Here is a 25,470-nt window from a genome sequence, read left to right as displayed (position 1 = left end):
TTGACACCATGTGCCAAATATCATCAGCTGTTGGTCACCTGCGTTGGCTCAACCTTTGGATGCGTCAAGACCAAACCATTTCTCTTCCTGGGAATAGGCTCCAAGTGCATGTTTCACCTGTGGAGGCCCAGTCCTGCTCTTTATTTCTGTGTAAAATAACATGAACACAGGCCAATGATCATTTTCATCAATTCATTTTGGATTATCTTCATAGACTCTATATGATAGGTACGATCCTAACTTTTGACTCATAAAGGTCCCTGCCTAGACTCTTACAGGTCTCAATACTGGTGCATTCTTCTCTGCTCTAGTCTGCGAAAATCTAACATAGAAAATCCTTTCAAAATTCTTCGACGTACTCCATTAAAAAAACAAAAACAATAAAACTTTATTTAAAGGGCTGCTCATCAAACTCTATTTTGAGATAAAAAAATGAAAGCAATAGCTATAATTCAGGTTTCCATTTTGAATTTAAAACGTGCATTCTTTGTGGTCTTGGCTTTGTTTTTTGTTTTTTTGTTTTTTTAATTGAACACTTTATTTTAGGAGACAATTTATAGAAAAACACACACATACACTGAATGTCAGCTCCAACCTAATTTAAACTGTTTACATATTCAGAGGGGAAAGGCCTAGTTGTTAACCTTGGTGAGGGTTGAAATCGCAGCTCTACAAAACAGATTTCTCTCCATTACAAGTAGACGCTACATAGAACAAGGGCTGTTGCTTGGCAGGTAACAAGTAAGAAGACGTTTTAAGTTATAGATCCCTGGTTCACAGACTTCAGCAGGCAACAGGTTCACTTGTGTGGGGGGGTCTGTTCAAACACAATGTCTGGGACAACCCCCCAGCCCCCATCTTCTGATTCTGTAGGTGTGGGGGCCCTGGAAATTACACTTCTGACAAGTACACAGCTGGTGCAGATGCAACTGTGGTTGCCGACCCCACTGAAAACCAGTCATAGGGAGGCTCATCTTAAAAGGCAGAATTTGTTCCCACAGAACCAGTGTAACACCTACACTTGATCCTGAAGCAAACCCCTGAATGAAGAGCCAGTAGATACGCCCTACCCGGGGAGGCAGGTCCCCAGGCGCACGGGGTGTCCCCTGCCCGTGAGGGAGGCTGAAGGACGGCTGGGACTCACACAGAGCATCTCAGGACTCTCGGCCAGGACCCTCCCTGCCGGCCCGGAGGCTGCCCCCCGGCCCCGAATCACAGCCTTGGGCCTGAGGACCGGAGTCGGGGAGGATGGAGGGGGACAGGGAAAGACCGAAGTGGACAGTGAAGGACGGAAGGGGGCAGACGGGATTGGAGGGGAGACGGGGGCAGGGCGCCCGGAGGTCGGAGGAGGAGTGACAGTGGGGCAGATAGAGAAGATGGAGAAGGGGAAACGGAGAACAGCCGAGCTGCCCCGAGGTTGGAGGAGGGTGGACGGGGGACACAGGGACGAGCCAGTGACTGGGACCCGCCGGGCTCCCCTCGGTCCCACCGCGGAACTCCGAGCTACTCGGCGTGAGGCAGGGGGCGGGGACCGAGTGACCAGCCCGGCTGACACCGACCAGCTCTGAGTGACGAGGGCCTGGGTGACCGTTAAGCGGCCGGGGTGGCAGGGGCTGACTGGACAGGGACGACAGGACCTGCTCCCTCGGCCCGGCCACCGGCGCAATGAGCCGCTCGGCAACACACCTCCCAGCACCGACTCCTCCGGCGTGAGGCGGCCGGCGCCTTAAATACCCTGCTAAAAATAGCCTGGGAGGCTACCTTCCAATCAGAGATGCCCGAAGTTCGATTTGACCAATGAGGAGGGCCGTGATGGAGAGGCTCGGTCACGCCAGGCGGGGCCGCGGTGAGCCGGCGCCCGCTATTGGCTGCAGCTGACATCATCGGCGCGCAGCCCCCGGGCCGGGCGCGGCGTGATTGGGCGGTGCGCGGGGCGGGCCGGACGAGTCACGTGGGGGGAGGGAGTAGGGGGAGCTAGGCGAGGAGGAGGGGGAGCTGGCAGCGGAGGTTTGAATAGGGAAGTTTTGCAGGGGTTACGTTTGCAGTCAGTCCGGTGTTTGCAAATATTGTGTGGGCTCGCGAGCGCGGCTCTGGACTCCGGCAGGATCTGAACCCGCGGCGCCTCATTGCACTGAGTTTGCATGAAACTTTCCCCGCGCTGCAGGCACGGCCGCTGCGCTCCCGACTCCAGACCGCACACCTCCCTGTTGGTACAACATCGGGGACTGTCTTTTCCAAACCGACATGGATGTACTCCCAATGTGCAGCATCTTCCAGGAACTCCAGATTGTGCACGAGACCGGGTACTTCTCGGCGCTGCCCTCCCTGGAGGAATATTGGCAACAGGTAAATAGGAATTGTGTGCCAGGTGCCCGGTGCGCCGCGGAGGGAGTGCATGCACACAGGACAGGACGGTGTGTGGTTGGAGGTGCATTGCTTTTTCTTTTTTTAATGGTTTGGGTAAAAAAAAAAAAAAATTTAAATTTAAATAATTAGTCTTAAAACGTACTCCTGCTGCCTCCGGTGCGGGAGGCACTTTAAAGGGGCCTTTTTTCAAGCGTGGAGCGGAGTTGTCATTTGCGTGGGGCGCAGCAGCGCTTCGTCGCTCCCAGCGTTTTTGCCCATTTCTGGGGCTTCTGAACCGGAGGGGCAGACCCAGCTCCGCCGCCTGATCCCGATCCGAGCCCTTGGCAGAAGTTTGGTGCTTGTACCAGCTCCAGACTACACAGCTGGGACTTGTCATTTGAACTTGCGTGAAAGCCAAGGGTATTTTTTTTTTTTTTTGAGATTTGTTTTTGTTTTCCTTTTTGGTCTTTGTACTTAGAGGGTTTTTTTTGTTGTTGTTGTTTGTTTTTAATTAGAAATTTCACCAGCAAAACAGCCACCAGCTTCCTTTCTCTGTCAGGCCATTTCCAGTTGCTTTTTTGGAAATCTTAATATTTACCTCCATCTGCGTTGTTTTTCTTACCTGCTTCTTTTGTTAACCAAAAACAACAACAACAACAACAAGCCAACAGTGTTTGCACAATCAGTGACTTATCAGTCATATGACAATGAGCCCTTCAGGTCTGAGTTTGGGAAGAAGAGCCTCGGTTTCCGGCATTTTTCTAGGGAAACTGGAATTTGGGGTATTAGACAATTTTGAAACTTAATTTTTTCCCCCTTCTAATTTGTTAGGATTGCCGGAAGGGAGAGAGATTTTGACACTTGTCACATTGTTTTAATTTTTAAGATGGAAGGGGCTTTCTGCCCTGCTAGACTGTTGGCTTTTGTCACAAAATACAAATATGTTCTGTGGATTTCAAAGCCTGGAAAGCTTTTGAGAGGGATGAAATGCAATGTGTGGCAACCTTCAAATGCCTGCTTAATTGTTCTCAGTCCTGTCCTGCCTTCCTCTCCCCTCCCCCCTTTTCCTCCTTAAGAAGCTGCTCCCTAGGACGTGATTGAAATTGATCTAAGTAGTTTCCTTCGGGCATTTGGGATTTGGGCCACAAGCCAGGCTGAGCTCTCCTTCCCTTCAGAGGCTTTTAAACTCCGAGAGCTTCCTTCTGGTCCCCAGTGCTCATCAGCATAATGGAGATTTTAAATTAGCCAGATGATAAAGTTTAACAAGATCTCAATAAATGTGCTTTTGTTTTTTCTTTGGAACATCCATAAAATATCTAGCCGTTTCTCCTCAGAACACCCTAGTGTGTGTTGTAACCCAGACATACAATTTTAGGGGTAAAGAGAAAACAATGGTTGTTTTTCCCCCTTTGCTTGCTCATGCTTGCTCTGTGAGGATTCTGTGGGGAGGGGGAAGGGTTTGTGCTTATATTATGATAGCAGGCACGTTGCTAAGAAAGCAAGCATGAGCCCTTTGGGTAGCTTAGCTAGTCCTGACCATGATTTGCTAAAAACAGCGGAGTGGGTTGTAGAAATTTAAATCTGTAAAATTGCGGTCGTATAGACAACCTTATATGGCCATGCAGGCAACTGAACCTGGTGAAGAGAAGAGCAGATACAATTTAATCCTAAAATGTTTCCTACCGTTTTTCTTTTCCAGTGGCTAGAAAGTTTGAGATGGTGGGGAGAGGGGATGCTGGTCTCTCGGCAGTTGTAGCTTCTTGAAAGGTTGGTTGTGGGTTTGGGGAGGGGGCACTCTGTCCATGACACACTGCATGTATATCTGAACTGAGTTCTTTTTTGGCTGCTTGTCAGAATTTCAAAAGGAAGTCTCCTCTGGCATTGCGTGAAAGAAATAGAGTGATGACTCATACAGTTGTACTCTTGGCCAGTAGATAAAGTTCTTGTCCATTGTGGCACTCCCAGCAGGACCCGGAGGAATTTCCCCTCCTGCATCCTTTACAATAGCAGATGGCCATTCTGGAATGATTTCTCCACTCTGTTGTTGAAGCTCTTGTTTTTCTCTGACCACTGTGGAAGTCATTAAAGTTGTGTGCGCCCATGACCCTGCACTTGGGAATGGCATTCTTTGAAAACCTACCAGGTCTGGGCTAAGCTAGAAATGGGTGGTTTCTGTGCAGCTCCATTGATGTCCTTGAATATAGACCATCAGCTTGCTGCGTCTGCTCACTGAGTGTGGCCCTGTGCTGTCAGCTGTGTCTGCAAAGGGAGACACATGCAATGTCAGAACACATTGCATTGCGTGTGGTGCAGCCTTTCTGTCTTGTGCTTGAGAAAGGAGGATGGCTGGGGCTTCTTTTAATTGAACATGGTTCTCGAGACTGTCAGATAATCTGGCTAAACCTGTCGGGGGTGTGTGTCTGAGGCTGGTTTTCTTTGTGTGGTTTACAGAAACTCATTAGAAATGTCAACACTGGTAACTATAACAAAAACTGGCTTAGTGACCATCAGTCACTGTGGCCTTTGGTCCAATATGGTATTTCTTCTGAATCCATCCCCATTCCTAGAAACAGCTTTCCTCTTGCTCTCCTAAAGACATGGTTCTTATAGTGACATGGCCACAGTCTGTTTGCCCTTCATCCCTGCATGTTTTTGGAAATATGCTTTCAGTTCCGTTTTCAGTTGTCATAATCACGTGCCTTCTTGTGGTTCCTTTCACACAGACCTGCCTGGAGTTGGAACGTTACCTCCAGAGTGAACCCTGCTATGTATCAGCCTCTGAAATCAAATTCGACAGCCAGGAAGATCTGTGGACCAAAATTATTCTAGCTCGGGAGAAAAAGGAGGATCCGGAAGTGAAGGTTTCCTCCAGTCCCCCAGAGGATGCCCTCAGCAGCCCCAGCTTTGGCTACAGCCTGGAGACCAACAGCTTGAACTCGGATGTGAGCAGTGAGTCATCTGACAGCTCTGAGGAACTCTCACCCACTTCCAAGTTTACCTCTGACCCCATCGGCGAAGTGCTGGTCAATTCGGGGAACCTGAGCTCCTCAGTCACCTCCACGCCCCCTTCTTCTCCAGAACTGAGCAGAGACCCTTCTCACTTGTGGGGCTGTGCGCCTGGTGAGCCGCACCCTCCAGGGAAGATACGAAGTGGGACTTCGGGGAAGCCGGGTGACAAGGGCAGCGGGGACGCCTCCCCAGATGGCCGGAGGAGGGTGCATAGATGCCACTTTAACGGCTGCAGAAAAGTTTACACCAAAAGCTCCCACTTGAAAGCACATCAGCGCACTCACACAGGTCAGTCCCTCCTGCGACCTGGGAGGTGGGCCGCTGGTGGGCGCCACTGAATTGCACCAGCCCTGGGAGGGGGCCGGGCTCCGCTGAAGGCTGTCAGAGCAGACACAACCTCACCTCACTCTTTCCCCAAAGAGTTGGGTCTCTGGGGAAGACAGAGTAGGAGGTGAAAGACTGGACTCGATGAATGGTTGACACTTTCAGAGTAAACAGACAAGAGGTAAATCACGTTCTCCATCTCCACCCAACCCCCTCCCCACTCCAACCCTCCCAGTTATCAGGACTCATTGTGATAATGTTACATGGAGTTGCCTCTGATTTTTTTTAAATGAAATTCAAGGTTCAGGGGAGAGGGTGGCTGGGCAGCATGGAGCACGTTGGTATTGATGGCATGAGGATTGAGCTTGACCAAAAACTCCATATGTAGCAGTTTTGATCAGTGGGTGCTCACTGGGAATTTCTCTGAGGATCATGCTGCTTTTGTTTTCTGATACCAATTTTTAAAAACCATAAATAAATAAAACAACTTTTTAATGAAATACCACAACCTAGATGAAAGTTCCATTTTAAATTGCCACTATAGTCTCTAGGTAACTGGTGATGAGTCACAGAAATCTTAAAGCTGGAAGGGATCTTAGAGATCAAGTCACTCAAGTTCTCGTCTTACCAATAATGAGAGGAGATGGCTGAGCCCTCAGTCAGGGTCCCCAAAATGCTCATGGCAGAGTGGGATCCCAACAGCATTCTCTAGGACTGGTTTTGGCAAAGTGCTTAATAACCTCAGATAGCACTTTCAGTCAATTCATATGTATAACCTGACCAAGGAACAAAGTGGACTTGGTTCTTTCATTGCCATTTAGAAAGTTCTTTGAAGGCCCTGGATGGGGTTTCCCAGAAACTCATGACTTCAGCTCTGGAGAAATGCAGTTTCTCGGAGGAAACAACAAAGCTCATTCCACAGGGAAGTGAGTAAGGAGCAAAATAAGTACTTGGGAGAAACCGTTTCCATGGCGAAAGCAATAAAACCCTGCCCTCTCAGAGGCTGTGGGTCCAGTGGGCTGACACATCACCTCTGAAGTATTTCTCCAGTCTGAGTAATCGTCTTTCTTACATGTTAACTGAATACGGTCATGTGGGCTCTGGGTCCCTTCCACAGCACTTGGAGGCCTGAGGCGAGGTCAGGAAAGAGCTCCTGGGTGTTATCTTCTGAGCGCCAGCTGCTGTTCCTAATTGAGGTGTGTTAGGACTTCCTGAGGCCACCAGACCTGGAGCTTACTAATGAGTTGCCTTTCACCATGTGCTGTTGTAGCAGGGCCCCTTCCCTCACTGGTCAGTGAAGTCATGGCATGCTTGTCCTGTGCTCTCTTCCCAGGAGAAAAGCCTTACAGATGCTCATGGGAAGGGTGTGAGTGGCGTTTTGCAAGAAGCGATGAGTTAACCAGACACTTCAGAAAGCACACTGGTGCCAAGCCTTTTAAATGTTCTCACTGTGACAGGTACGTGCTTGAAGCTCTGGGTTTGGGAATGTCATCCCGGTAATGGAGTAGGCACACAGTACACCTGCAGGGAGGCAGATGTTTTCCATCCTGTATTGGTCTTTTTTTAGCCTAGGCCTTTAAAAAAACTATCTCTAATATGCCAGTTGTCCAAGTTAGGATGCCCAGCGTCATGTGTGTGTAAAACGAGAGTGATTTCATTCCTACTTTCTGAAGCTAGGCCTTCAGTGGTTTTTGAATTTGAAGACTGGGCAGTAAGGTCAGGTCAGATACTCCAAAGAATTGAATGGAGACCTTAATTTATATTCCTTTCAGTTGGAATTTCCTGCCCCTGGAAATGAATTGTGATGATTCAGTGGATTGCCAGCTTCTTTTTTGAGAAGGGCTCAGTGCAGGCGGTCATGGTGGGAGGTCTGTAACCCAGCAAAGGCCGGGGACCTAACCTTTCTGATGCTGATTGGCTCTGCAGGTGTTTCTCCAGGTCCGACCACCTGGCCCTGCACATGAAGAGGCACCTCTGAGGGAGCAGAGTGTGAATCCTGCGACTAAAACGGCTTCCAGGCTGAGAGACGGCCATGGGAGGAGGGTGCGTGTTCCAGCCAAAGCATGCCATTTTGCACCCCAGCCAGTTGCCTCCAGGACCTCTCCTTGGAAGGTCTTTCGAGGGCGAAAAAAGTCATGTCAGAAGCGGCAGAGCGCCTGTGGTGTGTGGTGTTTGGGTGGCCTGGACTCGCCACTGGTACCTAACTTCTGAGTGGTCCCTAAGCCTTTGCCGTGAGCATGTGCACTGAGAATGTTAATGGTTGGGTTGACTGTATGTGGAGGGTCTATTAGGACTGTGTGATGAGGCAGAGTCTTTCCTGTGCAGTGGCAAGACTGCAAGAGAGAGAAAAATGTCGTTTGAATGTTTTGTGTGTGATGGGTAAACCATGAGATGAGATGACCACCAATCATTTCCTGGGGGGAGGGGGTTGTCTGCGCCTTAGGGAAAGAAAAAACAAAAAAAAAAGAAGGGAAAACGTGGAGGGCGGGAGTGTGTGAATGGTCAGAACCCTTCCTGGCGAGTGGGTGTGGGAGGGGGAGCCCTCCTGTGTGTGAGGAACCTTGGCGTCTGGTGCAGCTATGAAACGTGCAATGTGTCAAGTAGCTTGTTCTACTGGCTACAACAGCTCATTTGTTACCCGTTGTATAAGCTGTGTATTTACAAATATAACACAATGGTAACCTTTCCTTATAAGACAAAAGTAATGCATGGTCTAGGGAACTTTCTGCTTTTCCATTTTTAAATCAGAACTACAATTTTGATTCCAGTTATTGAGCAGCTAAGATACAATTTGATGACATCAATGATCCCTAGCCATCTGGGCCTGGCAATACACAATTTCTCTCCCCTTCAATTTTGTAACACTCCCCTTCCAGAAAGGTGGTGTGCAGCATAGGATTATTTTTTAAATGACTTTGAATTTGATGACCTTTTTGGAGAATTTAGTGATGCCCTTCGAGACATCGGACACACGCTGGGTGTCAAGAATTCGAGGGCCGGGAACTCCTGGTCTAACGTTACATTAGACTAAGAACCTAAAATTTTTCTCAGTTGGGTGGATAAAACCACTAAAACTTAGAAAGTGTTTTCTCATGCAGCTACGTTTCTCTTATTTATGCCTTGAGGACTAATTTCTGGTTTTCTAGCTGTTAATGCACTGTAGATCTTAATAATGGTGCCTTATGCAAGTGGCCCCTTATGTGGGGGTCTCATACAGGGGTATGGGTGATGCATGCTTTATTAAGGCTCTTTTTTCACCTGGCATTGTACTGTATCAATGTAAAATACAGAAAAAAAAATCTCTTCAAAAGTCCTCCTTCACAAAGACAAATAGAGAGATGAAAACCCCTCCAAACAAATCAGTATTTACTCAATATTTTAGATAACTTGACCGTCAGTGTTAAAGTGAAAAACACATGGTAATTGGAAAATCTGACCATTTCTGCCACTATGAGACTTTCATATAGACTTTGCACAACAGTTGTATAGATTATACACCGACTGTATTTAATATGTAATGTTTTCACGCATATTAAAGATACAGAAATATAAAAAACAATGTTAATGTATTTGCTTAAAAGGCACAAGTTTCACATACCTATCTAGCTATCTGTTGGTAATACAGAACGTATATTAATTTTTTTTTAAGTGGGCAGAATTCTTGTGTATGTATATTTGTGTGTATAGTATGTATATGTGTGTGTGTGTATATATATACATATATATATAATATATAAATATTTTTTTAAGGAGAAATTAGATGTTTAGCTAGAAAATTCACAGCCTGTGAAGAAATATTTCAAAATGGCCATAAAGGAGGTAAAAATGAAAACTATAACTTTTATAAAGGCTTTATCTTTAATTTAATGATTTGCTACAGACTTTTGCCATGGACTCTGTTCCAGACTGCTGACTTTGCTCATCTGTATTGGCAGGTCTGGAACCAGGGTACTATTGGCTGTTCAAAAATGGCATGAATGGAATACTAGCCCACAAGTTGGTCTCAGATACACTATGGTTTTGATTTTGAATTTCAGCCTTATTAGAAGATCTAAGAGTCAGCTAATTACAGGGATTTTTTTAGAAAACTTTTTATGCAGATGAAGATTTTTTTTTAGCACATAGATTCTTCCAATTTTTCCAATGAATAATTTCCCTGAATTGGCACACCACAGTGTGGACAGCTGATATTTCATCCAGCTGCTCGCTTGTGGGTGTGGATCTTTTTTTTATATATGTATATACATATATATACACATGTGAGTCTGGCCGGGCTGGTATTTTGTTTGATCTTCCTGGAAATGAGCAATGATGAAAGCTCGCATAACTGGTTTTTTATCTGTGCTGATAAATACACTTACCTAAAGAACTCATTTCATTTTGCTAAGGGGGAAAATGCACTTTGGCAATTCAAAATCCAGACACTTGATTTGCTGGATTTTGGAAAACTCCTTTTTTGGCCCTGCTGTGCGCCTAGCCATAACAATTCCATTAAGCAAGAAGGTAAACAAAAGACAAAAAGGAAAAAAAAAACCAACTTGCACTGGCTTGTCTCACTTATGAAACACCATGGAGTTGTTTGATTGGGTGGGGCTGGGTGCCGTGTATATGCCTGTAATTTTCATAATAAGCAAGTACATAAAGAATTACATTCTGTTCAGGTGATAACTGAGCCTCAATCAAGCAGAAACTTTTTGCTTGACATTAAAAAAAAATTTCTATTAGTGAAATTTCTTTTTTTTTGAAGCACCCTGTTATCTAAAGAATCTTTGTAAGATTTTTGTAAAATTTTGTTTTACAAGATTTTATTTGAAATTGTTTTTTGCAAGATTGTTATATTTCTGTATGAATGTATTTTTTATTGGAATAACATAAAAGAATTCTTATCAGCATCTTGACTCTGGTTGTTTTTTTCTTGGGAGGGAGGGGGGAGTTGAAACAAATTCCTGCTCTATTAATCAACCTTAGGAAATCTCCCTTGTGCAACCCTGAAAGCCACTGGCCTGCCTCTTCCCTTCCTTTCTGCTTCACAGCCTGACCTGGGGAGCTAATGTGCAAAGAGCAGCCTGATGTTGCTCCTCTGAAATGCACTGAATTCCCTTCTCCAGAGACTGACGGAAGCAACCACCAGGCTTCGGGGCACAGTAGGAAAACATTTGCTGTGTTTTATCTTCCTGTCATTCCAGCCAGGGGAATAAACTGCAGAGGCATCTGCACAATGACAAACTTGAAGCCTCCTTTCCCTTCTTCGTGCTCCAGTAGCCCTGTTCCAGTTAAGCAGTTAGATCAGGGCCAGCTCTCTCTGACCTGGCCCATGCACCTGGCTGAGATGTCACTGAGGAAGGCAAAAATGACAGAGGAGGGACAGCAGGCCCAAAAGCTGTCCTGGATTTCTACAACCCATCCTTCATACCCCCTGCCTTTTCCGGTTAGACGAGTAAAATGGCACAAAGTGAGAGATTGTTTACATGATCACCAGATGATTTTATATCTTTATTTTAAGGCCAATGGGATACATTGAAGGTAGAGTTTGAAAACATAGTGCGCTTTTGATTTTTAGAAGGGTTTCGTGTAAGTAGCATTAGATCTTGGCCCCAGTGTTATTGTGTGATTAGTAGCATCAGTTTATCTGCAAGTCTGTTTTCAGGCCATATTAAGCTAATCAGTAGTAATAGGTAAAGGCAATGTGTGCTTTCTAGAAGGGGCTATAAGACGGTGGAAATTTCCATAGGAAAGAAGTTCTCACTTTTCAGTTGCTTTAAGTGCTCATGACTTCTCTTCATAGCGGATCTTTGTTTTGCTTGATGCACAGACTACACTAGTTGCTTTTAATTTTATAATTGGGGAGGGAAATTTTAAATGCATCCCCAGATTAGGAATGTTAAGTGACTTTCTCTCTAGAACTGCAGTAAAAATATCAGCAATTCGGGAGGAGTTGTGGCGTGGGAGGGTGAAGGAAGCAGATGAAAATTTGGCCGGGACTCATGGGTGTGTTGTGTTCTGAAACACATGTCAGGATGACTAATAGTTGGATTGCCCTGACTGTACAGCTAAATAAAGGCTTGATAATGCATTCTCGGCTACTGGTAAGACTTGACCACTTTGTCATGTGCAGACTATGCCGAACAGCTCAGTTATGTTCAAATAAGGCTGTTAAGAGAACTGTTGTGCAAGGAATCAGCTGTAAACCCAGCATATTTATAGGAGTATAAAAAATTTCAGTCTGCTTAACAAATTTTTTAAAACCTAGCTCAAAGAAAGGAAGTGTTCCTGTTCTAACTAGTTGCTGTGTGTTCTTGGACAATTTGCTGAGCTATGACGGACCTCCATTTTCTTATTGCTGACATATTTTGAGCTAGCTCACATGTATCTAGCATTTTATATAGCACTACAATTCTGTGGACTTTGAGTATAGGGTGGACTTCAAATTACAGGTTCACCATTCACAGATAACTCTACTCAGATCTAGAAAGCTTTCTCTTGTGCTACAGTAGAAAGTATTGTTGAGAAAATTGCTCTGACTTAGAACTGAAAGAGAATGTTCTCAAATTGCCCTTTGCCCCTTTAATTACAGTTAAGTTATTCAGGCATTTGGTGCTTTATAGCATGCCATTATTTTATTTCAAAAATAAACAAACAAACAAGAAACCTCTGAAAAGTACCATTGTAGCCATTGCAGATTCAAATCTCTCAAATTCCCCCAATTCACCAATCTTATTCCACACATCTAGGCTGACCTACGTGCTAAAACAGTGGTGGAGGTAACTAGGGACAAATTGTTTACCTTTGTATTGTGGTTGCTATGGAGAAAAAACATACCTTTCATATGTAACTCTTTTCTTAGGTTCTAACCTTATGGCACCACAAACTATTTTTCTTTAACAACCCTGCTTCCCAAACTAAATTCTTCCTCTCCCCAAACTGGGTAATAATGAAGATGATAATATCTACTACTTTTTGTGCCTTAAACAGGAATTGGGCAGGCACTATGTCATAGGGGTGTGTGTGTGTCCTATAGAATGCCACATGGTAGGTGCCATTCTTATTTCACAGATGAGGAATACTGAGGCTTCAGGAAGTTAAACTACTTTCCCTAGGAAGCTACAGGCAAGCATCCAATCCAGGGCTCTCAAATGCCAAAGAAAAGACCAAGGTGTTAATCACCACTGAACACTGCTTTCTGTCACCCACATTCCCACAAGAGCCTTCCACCCCTTCTGTCAAATTCACCCTAAAATGAAGTTACATTTATAAAATGGAGACAACTTTCTTACAATTCAGAAGCACTAAAGCTATAAACTGTGCTGTAATTCTGAGCAAACAAAGTACGCATTTTGAATTGCTTTCAAGATATGAGACAGATGGCATGTATTTATTTTTAATGTTTAAGAAGATAGAGAACACAATTGGGGATGTGACATCCTGCATTAATTGGCAAGCATCACCTAATGTACGTAGTTAAGACACAAAGAGAGGAAAATTAGGTCCATGTATCACCCAAATGAGGCAATACAACAAAGTGTATTTAACTAGATTTATTTTATAACATGTTCTCTTTCACTCTAAGTAATTTTAATGAGAATTCTCTAAACAACTGTGAATGAAAAGAGACAAAGAGAAGAAGGAATCTGGGTACCACATGTCCTGATAGGAACCACACTGGGCTGAGCCATCACCAAAGAATTTTCAATAACAGATTTAACTAGCATGCCCATTGTCACTGAGTTTCTCTCCAAATAGGTGGCTAAGCCTTGCACTGACTTCCCTGTATAAAACCCACAAGAAAAATTTAAAAAATCATCATAATCATAATAATATACCACATGATCTAGGATTATTCCTTAAATTAAGAGCCCCAATTCAAAGATGCCATGAACAAACAATTAGTAACTTTTTAAAAGGCTCAGCTGCTTAGATAATGGACTACTGTGCATCATGCCACACATCAGCTTTTTCTGAAGGTTGTGCTAGCTAGATGCCCCAGCACATTTATCTATGGCTTACATTTATCAGCTAAGCATAGCTCTGTTCCCCTCCATTGCTTAAGTTTCACATTACCACATTTCACTTGAGTTGTGCAAGGCTTCCCTGCAGATGTGTAAGATAGGTAGTGACATGCACGGGCATTATCAATTAGTTCAGTGTAAAAACAGGTGCCATTGCCCAGTGCCTTTTTTCTGTTTGTGTTGGTGAGGAGCTGAGAGCACATGGGATAGGTAAGATGGCAGTGATGGCAGTCTGCCCTATCGTCCCTTTCATAGGGGAATGTAAAACCTTCTTCACTTTTGCCCCATCTTCATTGTATGATTCACCATCCTCCCCAAAATAGGTCATTTATTCACAAGCTGCAAAGTCAGAGCAAGCCTGCTCACCATAAAACATGCATGTATTTTAACTGTCCAAAGTTAACTCTTAATGGTAAAATTGCCTTTGGGCAAAACTGAAATGTACAAATCATTTAGTTAAGGTACATTTTAAAAACCTTAGTGTTTGCTACAGATTTAAAATACTGAATAATGACATGCCAATTTTAAGTATCTGTCTTTATGCTCTATTGGAAGATGAAGACCAGGTAACAGGAGATACTGGAGGACTCTTGGGACAAGAGGCCCCTGAAAGTCCAGCACTTCTGAGGTTGCCCCAGCAATATCCTTCAGCTCTAAATGGTTTGAGCAGAGGTGCAGTAAGAAGGGTGACTGCAGCCTTTGCTAAGTGGAATAATAGCACATGAGGATGGTTCTAGAGGACATACCACCTACCTTTGGGTGTCTCCAGTTTATGATGTCACACATTCAAACTCTGGGTATGTCAACAAGGTGGACTATGGGAAGAGGTTCCAGTCCCCTTTTGAGAGAAATGTTCTTGGGGTTTAAGAGAGAAAAGAATGCCCTGGCCAGTTTGGCTCAGTGGTTAAAGTGTCGGCCTGCAGTCCAGAGAGACCCGGGTTCGGTTCCCGCTAAGGGCACGTACCTCGGTTGCAGTTTGTCCCCGGCCCTGGTTGGTCGTGCGGGTGGCAGCCACTCGATGTGTCCCTTCACGTTGATGTTTCTCTCTCTCTTCCTCTCTCTCTCCCTCTCACTCTATCCGTACAAAAAATGGAAAAGTGTCCTCGGGTGAGGATTAAAAAAAAAGAAAGAGAGAGAAAGAATACCAGCAGCTTCTGGTTCACCCTAGATCATTCATGACCCAGATCCTGAGCTTCATGCAGTTAGCAAATCCAGAATGTTCCTTTTTAAAAAAATGCCCGGTTGTGGCTGGTTTGGCTCAGTGGTTAGAGCGTCGGCCTGCGGTCCAGAGCGACCTGGGTTTGGTTCCCACTAAGGGCATGTACCTTGGTTGCAGTTTGTCCCTGGCCCTGGTTGGGTCGTGTGGGTGGCAGCCACTCGATGTGTCCCTTTCACGTTGATGTTTCTCTCTCTCTCTCTTCCTCCCACTCTATCTGAACAAAATATCGAAAAATGTCCTTGGGTGAGGATTAAAAAAATAAATAATAATAAAAAAAAATGCCCATATTCTAGTGACCAGCTGGAGTGGCACCTGGAAGTCAGAAAACTGTACAAGAACATAGGGATGTTGTTGCCCAAACACCCTGTAGCCCTTTCTTTAAATTGTGAGTTCCCTTGGAAATGTTTAATGGTAACACAATCTCAGAGTTACTGCTTTTTTAAAAAAAAGATTCTAAGAGTTATATTTGCCAATACAGGGTATTTATTTTCCTTTTATGTCCAGGGGAGCCTTCTCACATGGAATTTATGAGTAGAAGATTCACTAATTCTTGGCTTTGTGATGGTGACTTCAACCCTTTGAACTTTGTTTTTCTCATCTCCAAAACGGGACAATGGGAATCCTTTGGGCATTGTTGGAAGACTAGAGATTAGGTATATAGGGATCAAGAGTTGGTCATTATTTCATTGTGTGCTGGATATTTATTTCTCTACCAGGAAAAGAATTCTTGTTCTTCCCGTCAAATTTTTTTAAAAATCATAATTTAAAAAATAATATTAGGAAACATTCACTCAAGCTTATTTTCCAGTAAGCTGAAGGAAGGACAAGCTGAGACTTTATGCTGTATTTTTATGATCAATAGAGAAATACCCTCTCGCAACTCTTGCTGTGCTGCTGAAATCTAGCAGGAAGGAAGTTATGCAAGTCTTTGAGTAAAATGCTTTTCTGCCAAAAGCCATGACCACACTGACCAGTGGCAAAACTGAATTGACCAACAGATTCAAAGAGTTGAATTCACAGTGTTTTTTGACAAATGGTAAAGAATTTAGAAGTCCCATTTGTTACTGCAGTTTTCATGAGCAGCTGTACATCAAGAGATTGGTCTAGTTCTTCTGAATCAGGTGGACTGAGCTAAAGCTACCACTGGGCAGATGTCTCATCATGGTCCCCAGGAGTGACTGCATTCTTTAATTTATGACATTTTTCTGATTAAACGAATTATGTGCACGGAATACTTCACACTTCCATACCACTGTCCCCACTTTGGGAAAAAAAAAAAAAAAGAAAGTTTATTATTATTGTTCTTTTCCTTCCTTTTTGTCCTTTCATTTGACATATGCTCTATGCAATTAAAATTCCTATGCTTACATTCACATACACTTGTTGGTTTATTTTCTTTATCTTAATTTTGTTCAATCCTTAGTCAGCTGATGTTTGTTTGCTTGCTTATTATTTTCACCACCCTTGTTCTTATGTGCATAGCTCCCACGAACATACATTCTATGCTTTCGGTGTCCTGAATGGAAATAAAATATCACACATTTACAGAAGGGGTTTTTTTTTGTTTGTTTTTTAGGATGGCCTTTTTTGGTTTGTTGTTGGTGTTGATGTTATTTGTAAAATGATCTCATTGGCCATTTTCTTTCAACAAATAACGACTCAAGTGGATTCTGAGGCAGGCAACCATTCTGAGTGACAAAGCTGATGAAGGGGTGATAAGGATGTCCCTCATTTGGTCCTCAGACCACCTGTGGTGGGTGCAGCAGCCACCAGTATCTCATTTTGCAGGGAACAAACCTGAGGTGCTGTCAATTAACTGCCAGCAATAGTCAGTGCAAGGCAGGAATACAAGCCAACCCATCTCTTTTCACTGGTATAATGTGTAGCCATCTTATTTTTTGTTAATCCTTACCCAAGGATATTTTTCCATTGATTTTTTAGACAGAGTGGAAGGGAGGGAAGGAGAGAGAGAGAAACATCAATGTGAACAAGAAACATAGATTGGTTGCCTCCTGCAAGACCCCGACTGGGGCCAGGGACTGAACATACAACAGAGGTACGTGCCCTTGAACAGGAATTGAACCCGAGACCCTTTGGTCTGCAGGCTGACGCTCTAACTGCTGAGCCAAACCAGCCAGGGCTGTGTAGCCATCTTATAATTTTTTAAAATTTGACCCTCATAGCAAGTACACTGTGTGAAGTGTGGTAGAAGTACATCTGTATTTCATTGTCTTCAGGTCATGCCCACGTTCACCTTCTCAACCTGCCCATAGCAGAACTCCATGGGAGGCAGTCATAGAGGATCTAGGAGCAAAGATCATTTATTCATTTATTCTTTCACTCATTCAATAGCTAGTAAGTGTCAACAGGAGATGGCTACCCAGCTAGGAGTCCAGCTGGCTACCAGAGAAGCCTAATACCTGAGTCTGGACCCTGGTCTTCAAGACTTAGTTTAGCCCTAGCCGGTTTGGCTCAGCGGCTGGAGTGTCAGCCTGCGGTACAGAGAGACGCGGGTTCGGTTCCCGCTAAGGACACGTACCTCGTTTGCAGTTTGTCCCCGGCCCTGGTTGGTCGTGCGGGTGGCAGCCACTTGATGTGTCCCTTCACATCGATGTTTCTCTCTCTCTCTCTCTCTTCCTCTCTCTCCTTCCCACTCTATCTGAACATAAAAAAAAAAAAAAAGGAAAAATGTCCTCAGGTGAGGATAAAAAAAAAAAAAAAAAGACTTAGTTTAGATACTGACATTTCCCACCAGTCTCCCTGACCACGCTAGCCTCCCTGGCCTCACCAGCCATGGGAGTCTTCTGTCCTGAACTTCTGTTCTATACTTGCTATTTATCTTATTTGATACTCAGTGTGAGATGTTTGTGCTTTTATTTCTTACTTGCAGTACATGGCTACAGAGCAAGTCGTTTCAAAACAGAACTTGTGTGTCTAACCCTTGTGTGCACAGATCATATTGTGTGTATCAAGTTGGTGTTTGTAACTGCTTCCTAGTTTTGACAACTATAATATGTGTATACATTCTGTGTGTACCCACAGCTCCTCCACCACCACCCTCACTGCCCCTCTGACATATGTTCAATTATATTCTACAATTTGTCACCAAAGCCATCCATTCTGGCCACAGAACATACCCTGGCTGTCAGGACTTCCGCCTGTGGAATAACTGGCAGATGCACACCCTTGCTTCTACACCAGGGCTGAAGTTTCCACCACCAAATGCCCAGAATGCATCTGAACAACATACAAATGAATGTGTTTTCATTTCTGCTATGAGGTGGTTAAATCATTGTGAAGAAATGTCTGGCACATCCTTCCCAGGGGTAATGCATTTCCGAAATGGATGGAAGCACCTGTGAGTCAGCTCCACAGTCCCTCCTGAGGCATCCTGCTCTGTTCTTCCTCAGTCTGGATCACCTGCATTTTCTCTGGGCTTCGTTACATTTCTCTCTGGTTTCCTGGAGGAGGAGTCCCCTTGGGCCAACAATTGTACACACATAGTTTTGCATCTCAGCCTGCTCAGTTCCTAGCGTGGGTGTTCTAGGAAAGCCTGCTCCATGAGCGAATGAATGACGACTCTGCTGGTCACCACTTCACTCCTTGTGCCAATAGCATGAGTCTTTTGATTCTAGGGATGATCTCTAAATAAAACCCAACAACTCATTGATCAAAAATATTAGACCCCTCAGGTACATCTTTTGCCTGGAGTTTGCTTGAGATAGACCGATTATTCATTTTGTGCTTTATTCTTTCCTTCTGCCCTTTCACCTTACATTGGAAAGTTACCTAGGAAGAAGTGCTTGAGAATCAGAGAAAAATAATCAGGGAAATCCATACACCTGTCAGCCGGATTCTGAATAGCACAAGTTAGCAAGAACCATCTCCACCAGGACAACATCACCCTTGTGAGTTGTCTTCCTTTCAACTGTGTGCTAATTAAAAGGCCTTTCCCTCCCACAAATGCTTTGAATGCTCCAGAAAGAGCCACATGACTCTGAACAGAGCTTCTCAGGGAAATGAAAGTGAAACTTTATAAAAACATGTTCTTGCTTGTCATTGAAGTTAAAATAATCAAGTGTTTTGACATATTACTTCTAACCCAAATACAAAGCCCTTTGAATTCTGAATGCGATTCTTTTGCACATGAGGAGTACATTGGGGGTTCCCAGGTGACTAGTTACATGCCTGCAAATCCCAAACCTCCCTTCTCACACAACCTGCTGCCTTTTCCTGTGTTTTACTCAAAGCCCTTTGATGTTGATTTTACCACATTAAATTAGAGTGGCGTCTTTTTCTTCAAGGTCAAATGGGTGATTAAGCTGTCACTGCTTATCATTGCCTCGTTTTAGGCAGGACATTACAAAGTGTGAACAGTCATTTTCCAGGTAAAGGTAACACGATTCAGTGAGTGAGAGAGAGAAATGAGTTCACATCGTTGTGCCACTGTATAAGCGGGGACAGCTGCTGAAGCTCTGAGTCCGTTCTTGTCTACGCAATGGGGTCCCTTCGGACGGCCGCTGCAGGTATTACATAGAAGACTTATGTGAACAACCAGATGCAGCCCCTGGTACCAGGAGACCTCAGTCCTCTTTTCTCTGAACGGCTAACTTATAGGCAGCTTGTTTTTGTCTCAAGTCCCTTGCATAGAAGCTTTTCTCACATGCCTCATTCCTTTTAGCGACTCTTCCATTCAATCGATTTTTGTGACCGGTCACAGGGAAATGTCCTTTCAGGAGATCACAGCAACAAATAAAATGCGTCAGAGCCTGAAGGCCTGGCCCCCCGCCACATCCATGGCTGGCTCAGTGACTCAGGCCAAGAAGCTCCACTTCCTGCGGTAGAAATGGCTGTCTTCCGACATCCCTAAGGTGCAAGTCTCAGGAACTAAAGCACAGAAAACACCTTCAGCTGCTGGAATGGTGCTCAACTATTATGATGCTGCTGCTTTCCTACTTCCCTCTGCTTCAGCTTCTCATCCGTCACATTGGGTTGAGAACAGCGAATGTCCTGATCTGTTGTTATGATGAGAAATAATATATGGAAGGAGATTAACCTGGGATCTGGAGCGAAGATAGGTGATATATGTCAGAGTTCACTCCGATTCAGATTGTGATTGTAACTTCTTGTTTGTAAAACAAGAGAAATAATTTTAAAACACCCTTGTAAAATTGTTAGGTGGGTCCAGAGGACTTAGAGATATAGAAACAATTTGAGGAAGTCCAAAACAGCTTATACTCTGCTATCGCTCTCAGTATGACCAGAGCCTTTAACTTTTTGTGGAACACGCTTGTACTTAGCCATCTGGCTCCAGCAAGTTATCCTAAAAAATGGCAGACAGATATTGGGATTGTATCATTGACCATAAAAGTGGTCCTCTTCTTCCCACCTCACAGGGATAAGCTTTCACAGGTTCCTTCACTGGATATGCATGTCATGAAGATAATATTCATTCTTGCTTAATTATGTTATAGTTTCTATTATTGGTCTACTATGGAGAGCTCTTTCCTTTATAAAGAGGATGGGTATTGCTGGTAGAGAAAAACTTAACCCCGGATAATGACATTACTAAGCATTAGTTGAATCAATGGGTGACCACTTTGTTTTGAAATGGTCAGGTCCACCTTATTTGCATAACTTGGGAGTACAGAGCATATTGTCTACCCTGGACGTTGTCATTATGAAGGTTTGAGTCAGCTGCGGTTCAAGGATGGAGAAAGTGTTGGGTGCAAAATGGCCCAGACACAAGGGCAACAGAACATCGACCAGATTCCTTCATCCCTGTCCCATAAGTAATAACAGCAACAGCTACAAAAAAGAGTAATACATTTTGGCATTCGCAGATCACAAACAATGCTTACACTTATAAAACAAACGGATGGGTCATTACTTTAGGGAAATTGCCCTTTTGTGTCCTAAAAATGATTTCCATGTCCTCTGCCAGCACAGTGGTCCACACCAGCAGCCCATCTCTCCAACTGCAGTAAAATAAGTGACAGACCAAGTCCAGGGCCCATGGGGGCAAGTCTTTGTACCAACCTTGGATTAGGGATGGATGTACTTTAGAGTCCAACATACCTGGGGTCAAATACCAGTTCTGGAGATTTCTCAACCTCGTGAAGTCACTTAAACTCTGGAATTACCCACCTTCTGATGTCAAAATGGAGATTGGGACATCGCCCTGTCAGGTCCTTGGCCTAGAATGCCTCTTCCAGCAGAGCCTGGAGGGGAGGAATATGTCTCTTGGCAAGTGCTCAGTCTCCAGCAGAGTTATTGCTTCTGTTTCCAGCTCAATCCTGAGTGGTAATATCTTCCTCAGAACTTAGATTCATAAAAAGATCCACCTCCACAGGTTGCTTTCAGCCCAGGACCAGTTTTAGCTCTGCAACTTTATTTTCTTTGCCTGTTATTTCCTGTGCATTGGGCCCTGTGTCTGAAACACAAATGTTATCTAATCTTATGTAATAAGACCATAATATTAATGTCAGAGCTGAGACCAGAACTCAGGTCTTTTGGCTTCCAGTTCTGTCTGTTTGCTACTGAATCACGGTCGTCAAAGCTTCTGTGACCTTGGAAACTGAGGGCAGGCCATGTAAGGGGGGATGGGGAGCAGATTGCAATGGGGTCAGCCCTCACCCTCCTCAGCCTGATCCTCATTGTTACTCTTTATATTTTATACTGTTTTGGACTAAATTCATATTGCATGTGGTCTTTCATTGTCCCCCAAATCTTGTGAGAGTGGACATTATTGTCCCTGTTTTATAATAGTGGTCCCTAAGGCCCAAGCACCCTAATGTCACCAAACTACAAGCCAGACCATCTTTCAGATCTTTATCTGGCTAAACTGCCTTCAGGACTATAGAATAACTGGGTTGTTGGTCAGGCTCAGAGGGAGCAGGTTTTCATCAAGGAGCAGCTCTCTCTACAAGACAGTGGAAGGAGGCCTGGTGACTCAGGTCTCCTGGGCTTGTACCCACAGATGGCCCTAGAGTCAGAAGACGGACACCTAAGGTGGGGCAGTTGAGTAAGAATCTGCACTTTCCTGGTTCATTCATACCAATTCTGGGAAAATCTATCAAGCCCTGGAAATGACAGGCTGACACATTTCACCAGGACTTAATCTCCTGGGCATGTACACAAAAGGAACCACACCTCTTAACCTTATAGTAAAAGGAAGGACCCAGGTGAGACTCCCTGAAGAAATGTAAGGTGTGTCCTCAAAAAGCTGGATTGTTGGGTGATTACTTATCCTGTGGGAGGTGGTGTGGGGTAATAGAATGAGGTAGGCTTGAGAACGGAGTTTTGAGTTCTGTTTGCCACTTCTGAGCTATGTAGCTATGGGCAACTCACTCCAGCTCTCCTTTAGGGTAACATCTTTGAAAAAAAGGACGATTACCTTCCTTGCAAAACTTTGTGGGAATTATATGAAAGAAGCATTATTAAATCTCCTTTCTTTCAAATGTACGGAACTTAATTTTTCTAGGGTCAAAGAAAGGAGTGGTTGGGAGAGATTGTTTAGGAGGTTGGTAAGTAGGGGCAAGTTTGCTTAAATTACAAAGCAAAATCCCTGTCATTCACACACCACGCTGTCCTAGATTCAATTTAGTGCTCTAGAATCCTGTGAGCCAGGGCACTAGAGACACAAAAGGATAAGGATGGTGTGTTAACCTTGCCGATGACTATTGGCTGGAATAATTTATTTCAGAATAACTAGTGATTTGGGTAATTTTATATTAGTTTATATAGCATTCACAAATGTTATTTTATCCCTCTGGTTAATCCAGTGAAGAAACCATTGTTATCTTTATTTTCCAGACAGTTTGTGACATGCCTAAGAATTCTTGGGCTTCAAGCCAGCCGATTGCCACAGGTGTTTCTGCTAAGGTATGAATGACGCTCACAACAGACTTGAAGGAAGGCACTTGCCTTTAAGTAGCTCCCATTATAAACAATAAAATCTATAAACAAATTTAAGGGTAGTATTGCAATATTGCGTAGTGGGCTTAGGTCCAAGAAGTAGTGAATGCTCATTTAAATATATTGGCATGGTAATATTTTACAGGGTGAGTTCATAACATAAGAGCCTGGATTTGTAAGTTTCTTCTCATCTGAAGTCCCTCTAACTTGCTGTGTTCTGAAAAATTAATAAATTTGACTCAATGATATGTTCCTATGAGCAGGTTGGCAAGAAGGTTATGTGCATGTCGATGGTACGAACACTACAAATGTTTCCCAAGAATTAATGCTGGAGCTCAGTGTAACTTGTAAGGAATTTCAGCTTAATTATTAGCATTAAAGAGAATACCGAAGGCTGGTAATGATCGGTTGTATTTTTTCCAAAGTGCAGAAAAACATACACATTTGACCTTCGAAGACTTTACAGACTAGGTATGGATCAAAAGTTAGACTCCTGAGGAATTACAAGAAGTTGTTTGTGTGCATGTCCTTCTGTCTCCTGACTGCTGATTCAACGGGTCAAAAAAGCAGGACCACAGTGAATGAAAGGTTTTAACAACTGGGGCAGAGATGGCCTTGGCTTACAATCTTCTGTGTAGTCCATTCAGTTCTTAATTTTTAATGAACATGTCCAACTTATGTTTTTGGTCCAATTTACGTTTTGCCTGACATTCCTTTGCACAGTGTAGATGATAGCTTTATCTCTACTTTTTAAGAAAGTCCCAAAGTATTTGGCTTAGAAATGACACAAAAGGTTAGGGTTTGAGGTACTTCCCTGCATTCTCAAATATGCCAGGAAAGAAGGTCAAGCTGAGCACAGTTAAATGGGGGGAAGTCCTCAAACCAGGCTCTTTGGTGGAGAAATATGTTTCTAGTGCGTTATATGCAGCGCAGGGGAACACGGTGCCTTTCTATTTCATTGCTCTCAGAGTTAAATCTAAATCAAGAGACAGAAACCAAGATGACTAAAGAGCTCTTGAAAAAAAAAAGACAGGTCTCTTAAAGAATGGCATGTTTTTATACAGCCTGTGCAGAGGGAAAGTTATGATTAGGGATCTGTAATTGTTATTTGCAGACTTTCAGTTCTGCTCTAACTCGGTCGCTTCCGTCTTTCATTTCCTGTATCAAGCATTTCACTACGACCAGCTTCTTGGTGTTTGAAGGTAGCCTGGATTGGCCCCCTGAGGAGCAAGGCCTCGATGTGGCTTCTGCCTGGATGGAGGACTCTCGTTCATTCTGGAGAGCTCTTCCCAAGGGAGAGGCAAGCATTCTAAATGATGGGACACCTGCAAAGACGCACGTCCATGCTTATCCCCAGAGCCACGCACATTACCTAAGACTTGATACTAAATGCAGAAGTCTCGAATGAGAGAAAATGCCATTTCAACTGCACATGGAACTGTGGTTTGGAACCAGAATGAAAATCAGAAGATTCAGGGGAACTCGAAAGTCACCAGAGGCCTTTGGCTCAGAGCTTAAAAATTCAACTTCTCTTCATCCCAAATATTAGACAGATCCTTGCTCCTAAATATGCACCCAAAAAGCATATGTGAATGTTTGGGTGCAGTTTGAAAAAGAAGAAACCAATTATCACCAGCCTTCAGTATTCTCCTTAATGCTAATAATTAAGCTCGGATTCCTTGGTGAAGCATAAAACTGTTTTGGAAAAGTGATGTGAGCCCAGAGGTAGAGACATGGAGATCACACCATCCCCCAATCCTCCCCCAGCTGCTGCTCCCGTTCTTTGTAGCTCATCACAATTAACCACATCCCCTGGCCTTCAGTGTGCCCAAAGTATGTGAGAACACTCATCACTCTGAGAGTTATCTAGAACATATTTGAAAAAGAAAACAAAAAGCCCCTCTTATTTTTTTTTTTAACTGACCCATTATCTCAATTATCTCATTTTGGACAGAGACCAGGAGGAAAATTCATAAAATGTTAGCTCCGTCATCCAGGCACTGAGGTGTGTCCGGCCTGAGATTTGCATCTAGAAACCATCTCAAGGCTACACATGCATTCTGGCTCTGGTACCCGAGGAAAGGACCCCAGAAGAAAGGGGGCAGTTCATGGCACCCCTGCACCCAGAGACTCGGGGGCAGCCCAATGCGCACCTTCTCTTCAGGTGAGCGGGAATGAGACAGACGGAACTCCACAGCCCCTGAAAGAATGGGGGTGCGCCAGGGCAGGGGACAGAGGAGTGGCATGTTTGCACCGACTGTCTCCTCTTTCTTCCAAGTCACATCTGGGAGCCTTGATGGTCTTGAGCAGGAAAACAATATGACAAAATAGGTGCTTTAGAAATGTTCATCTATCGGTGGCATAAAGATAAATCTAGAAATGGAAAGAAAATCGATACTCATTTCACATAATAGTGCTGTGGAGGTGGGCATTATTATTCTCAGTTTACACAGAAGGTTACTTGAGTTGCAAAGAAGAAAGGAAGCTGGCCAGAGGTCCCCTGCTTGAGAGATACTGTCCATTCCTGCTGTTTCCAGAGCCTAGAAGCTGGCTGTGTGGCGAAGACGGAGACTGGTGCTGATGTGACACCTGGGTGCTGATGTGACACCTGTCTCAGGTAATCACACCCAGAGAACTTAGCCAGGTACA

General features: G+C 44.0%; 1 protein-coding gene across 1 annotated transcript; it reads left to right on the top strand.

Annotated features, from left to right (window-relative positions):
* The first annotated feature begins 2,007 nt into the window (after nt 1-2,007).
* On the top strand, nt 2,008-10,568 carry KLF6 (Kruppel like factor 6). Its single transcript, XM_036261175.1, has 4 exons — nt 2,008-2,346; nt 5,070-5,643; nt 7,013-7,136; nt 7,606-10,568. The coding sequence occupies exons 1-4, from the start codon at nt 2,245-2,247 to the stop codon at nt 7,655-7,657; spliced, it is 852 nt and encodes a 283-aa protein (XP_036117068.1). The 5' UTR covers nt 2,008-2,244; the 3' UTR covers nt 7,658-10,568.
* The last annotated feature ends 14,902 nt before the right edge of the window (nt 10,569-25,470 follow it).

This window comes from Molossus molossus, unplaced genomic scaffold, assembly GCF_014108415.1.
Source record: "Molossus molossus isolate mMolMol1 unplaced genomic scaffold, mMolMol1.p scaffold_m16_p_1, whole genome shotgun sequence".
NCBI classification, from domain to species: domain Eukaryota; kingdom Metazoa; phylum Chordata; class Mammalia; order Chiroptera; family Molossidae; genus Molossus; species Molossus molossus.
The sequence above is the reverse complement of the archived record's forward strand: the minus strand, read 5'-3'. Positions and strand labels throughout refer to the sequence as shown.

What these genes read in the sequence shown, in the direction of transcription:
- KLF6 (XM_036261175.1), top strand. Translation starts at nt 2,245, where the DNA reads ATGGATGTACTCCCAATGTGCAGCATCTTCCAGGAACTCCAGATTGTG. An exon ending in ACATCAGCGCACTCACACAG is followed by an intron (nt 5,644 to 7,012) that starts GTCAGTCCCTCC and finishes CTCTCTTCCCAG; the next exon opens with GAGAAAAGCCTTACAGATGC. An exon ending in AAATGTTCTCACTGTGACAG is followed by an intron (nt 7,137 to 7,605) that starts GTACGTGCTTGA and finishes TTGGCTCTGCAG; the next exon opens with GTGTTTCTCCAGGTCCGACC.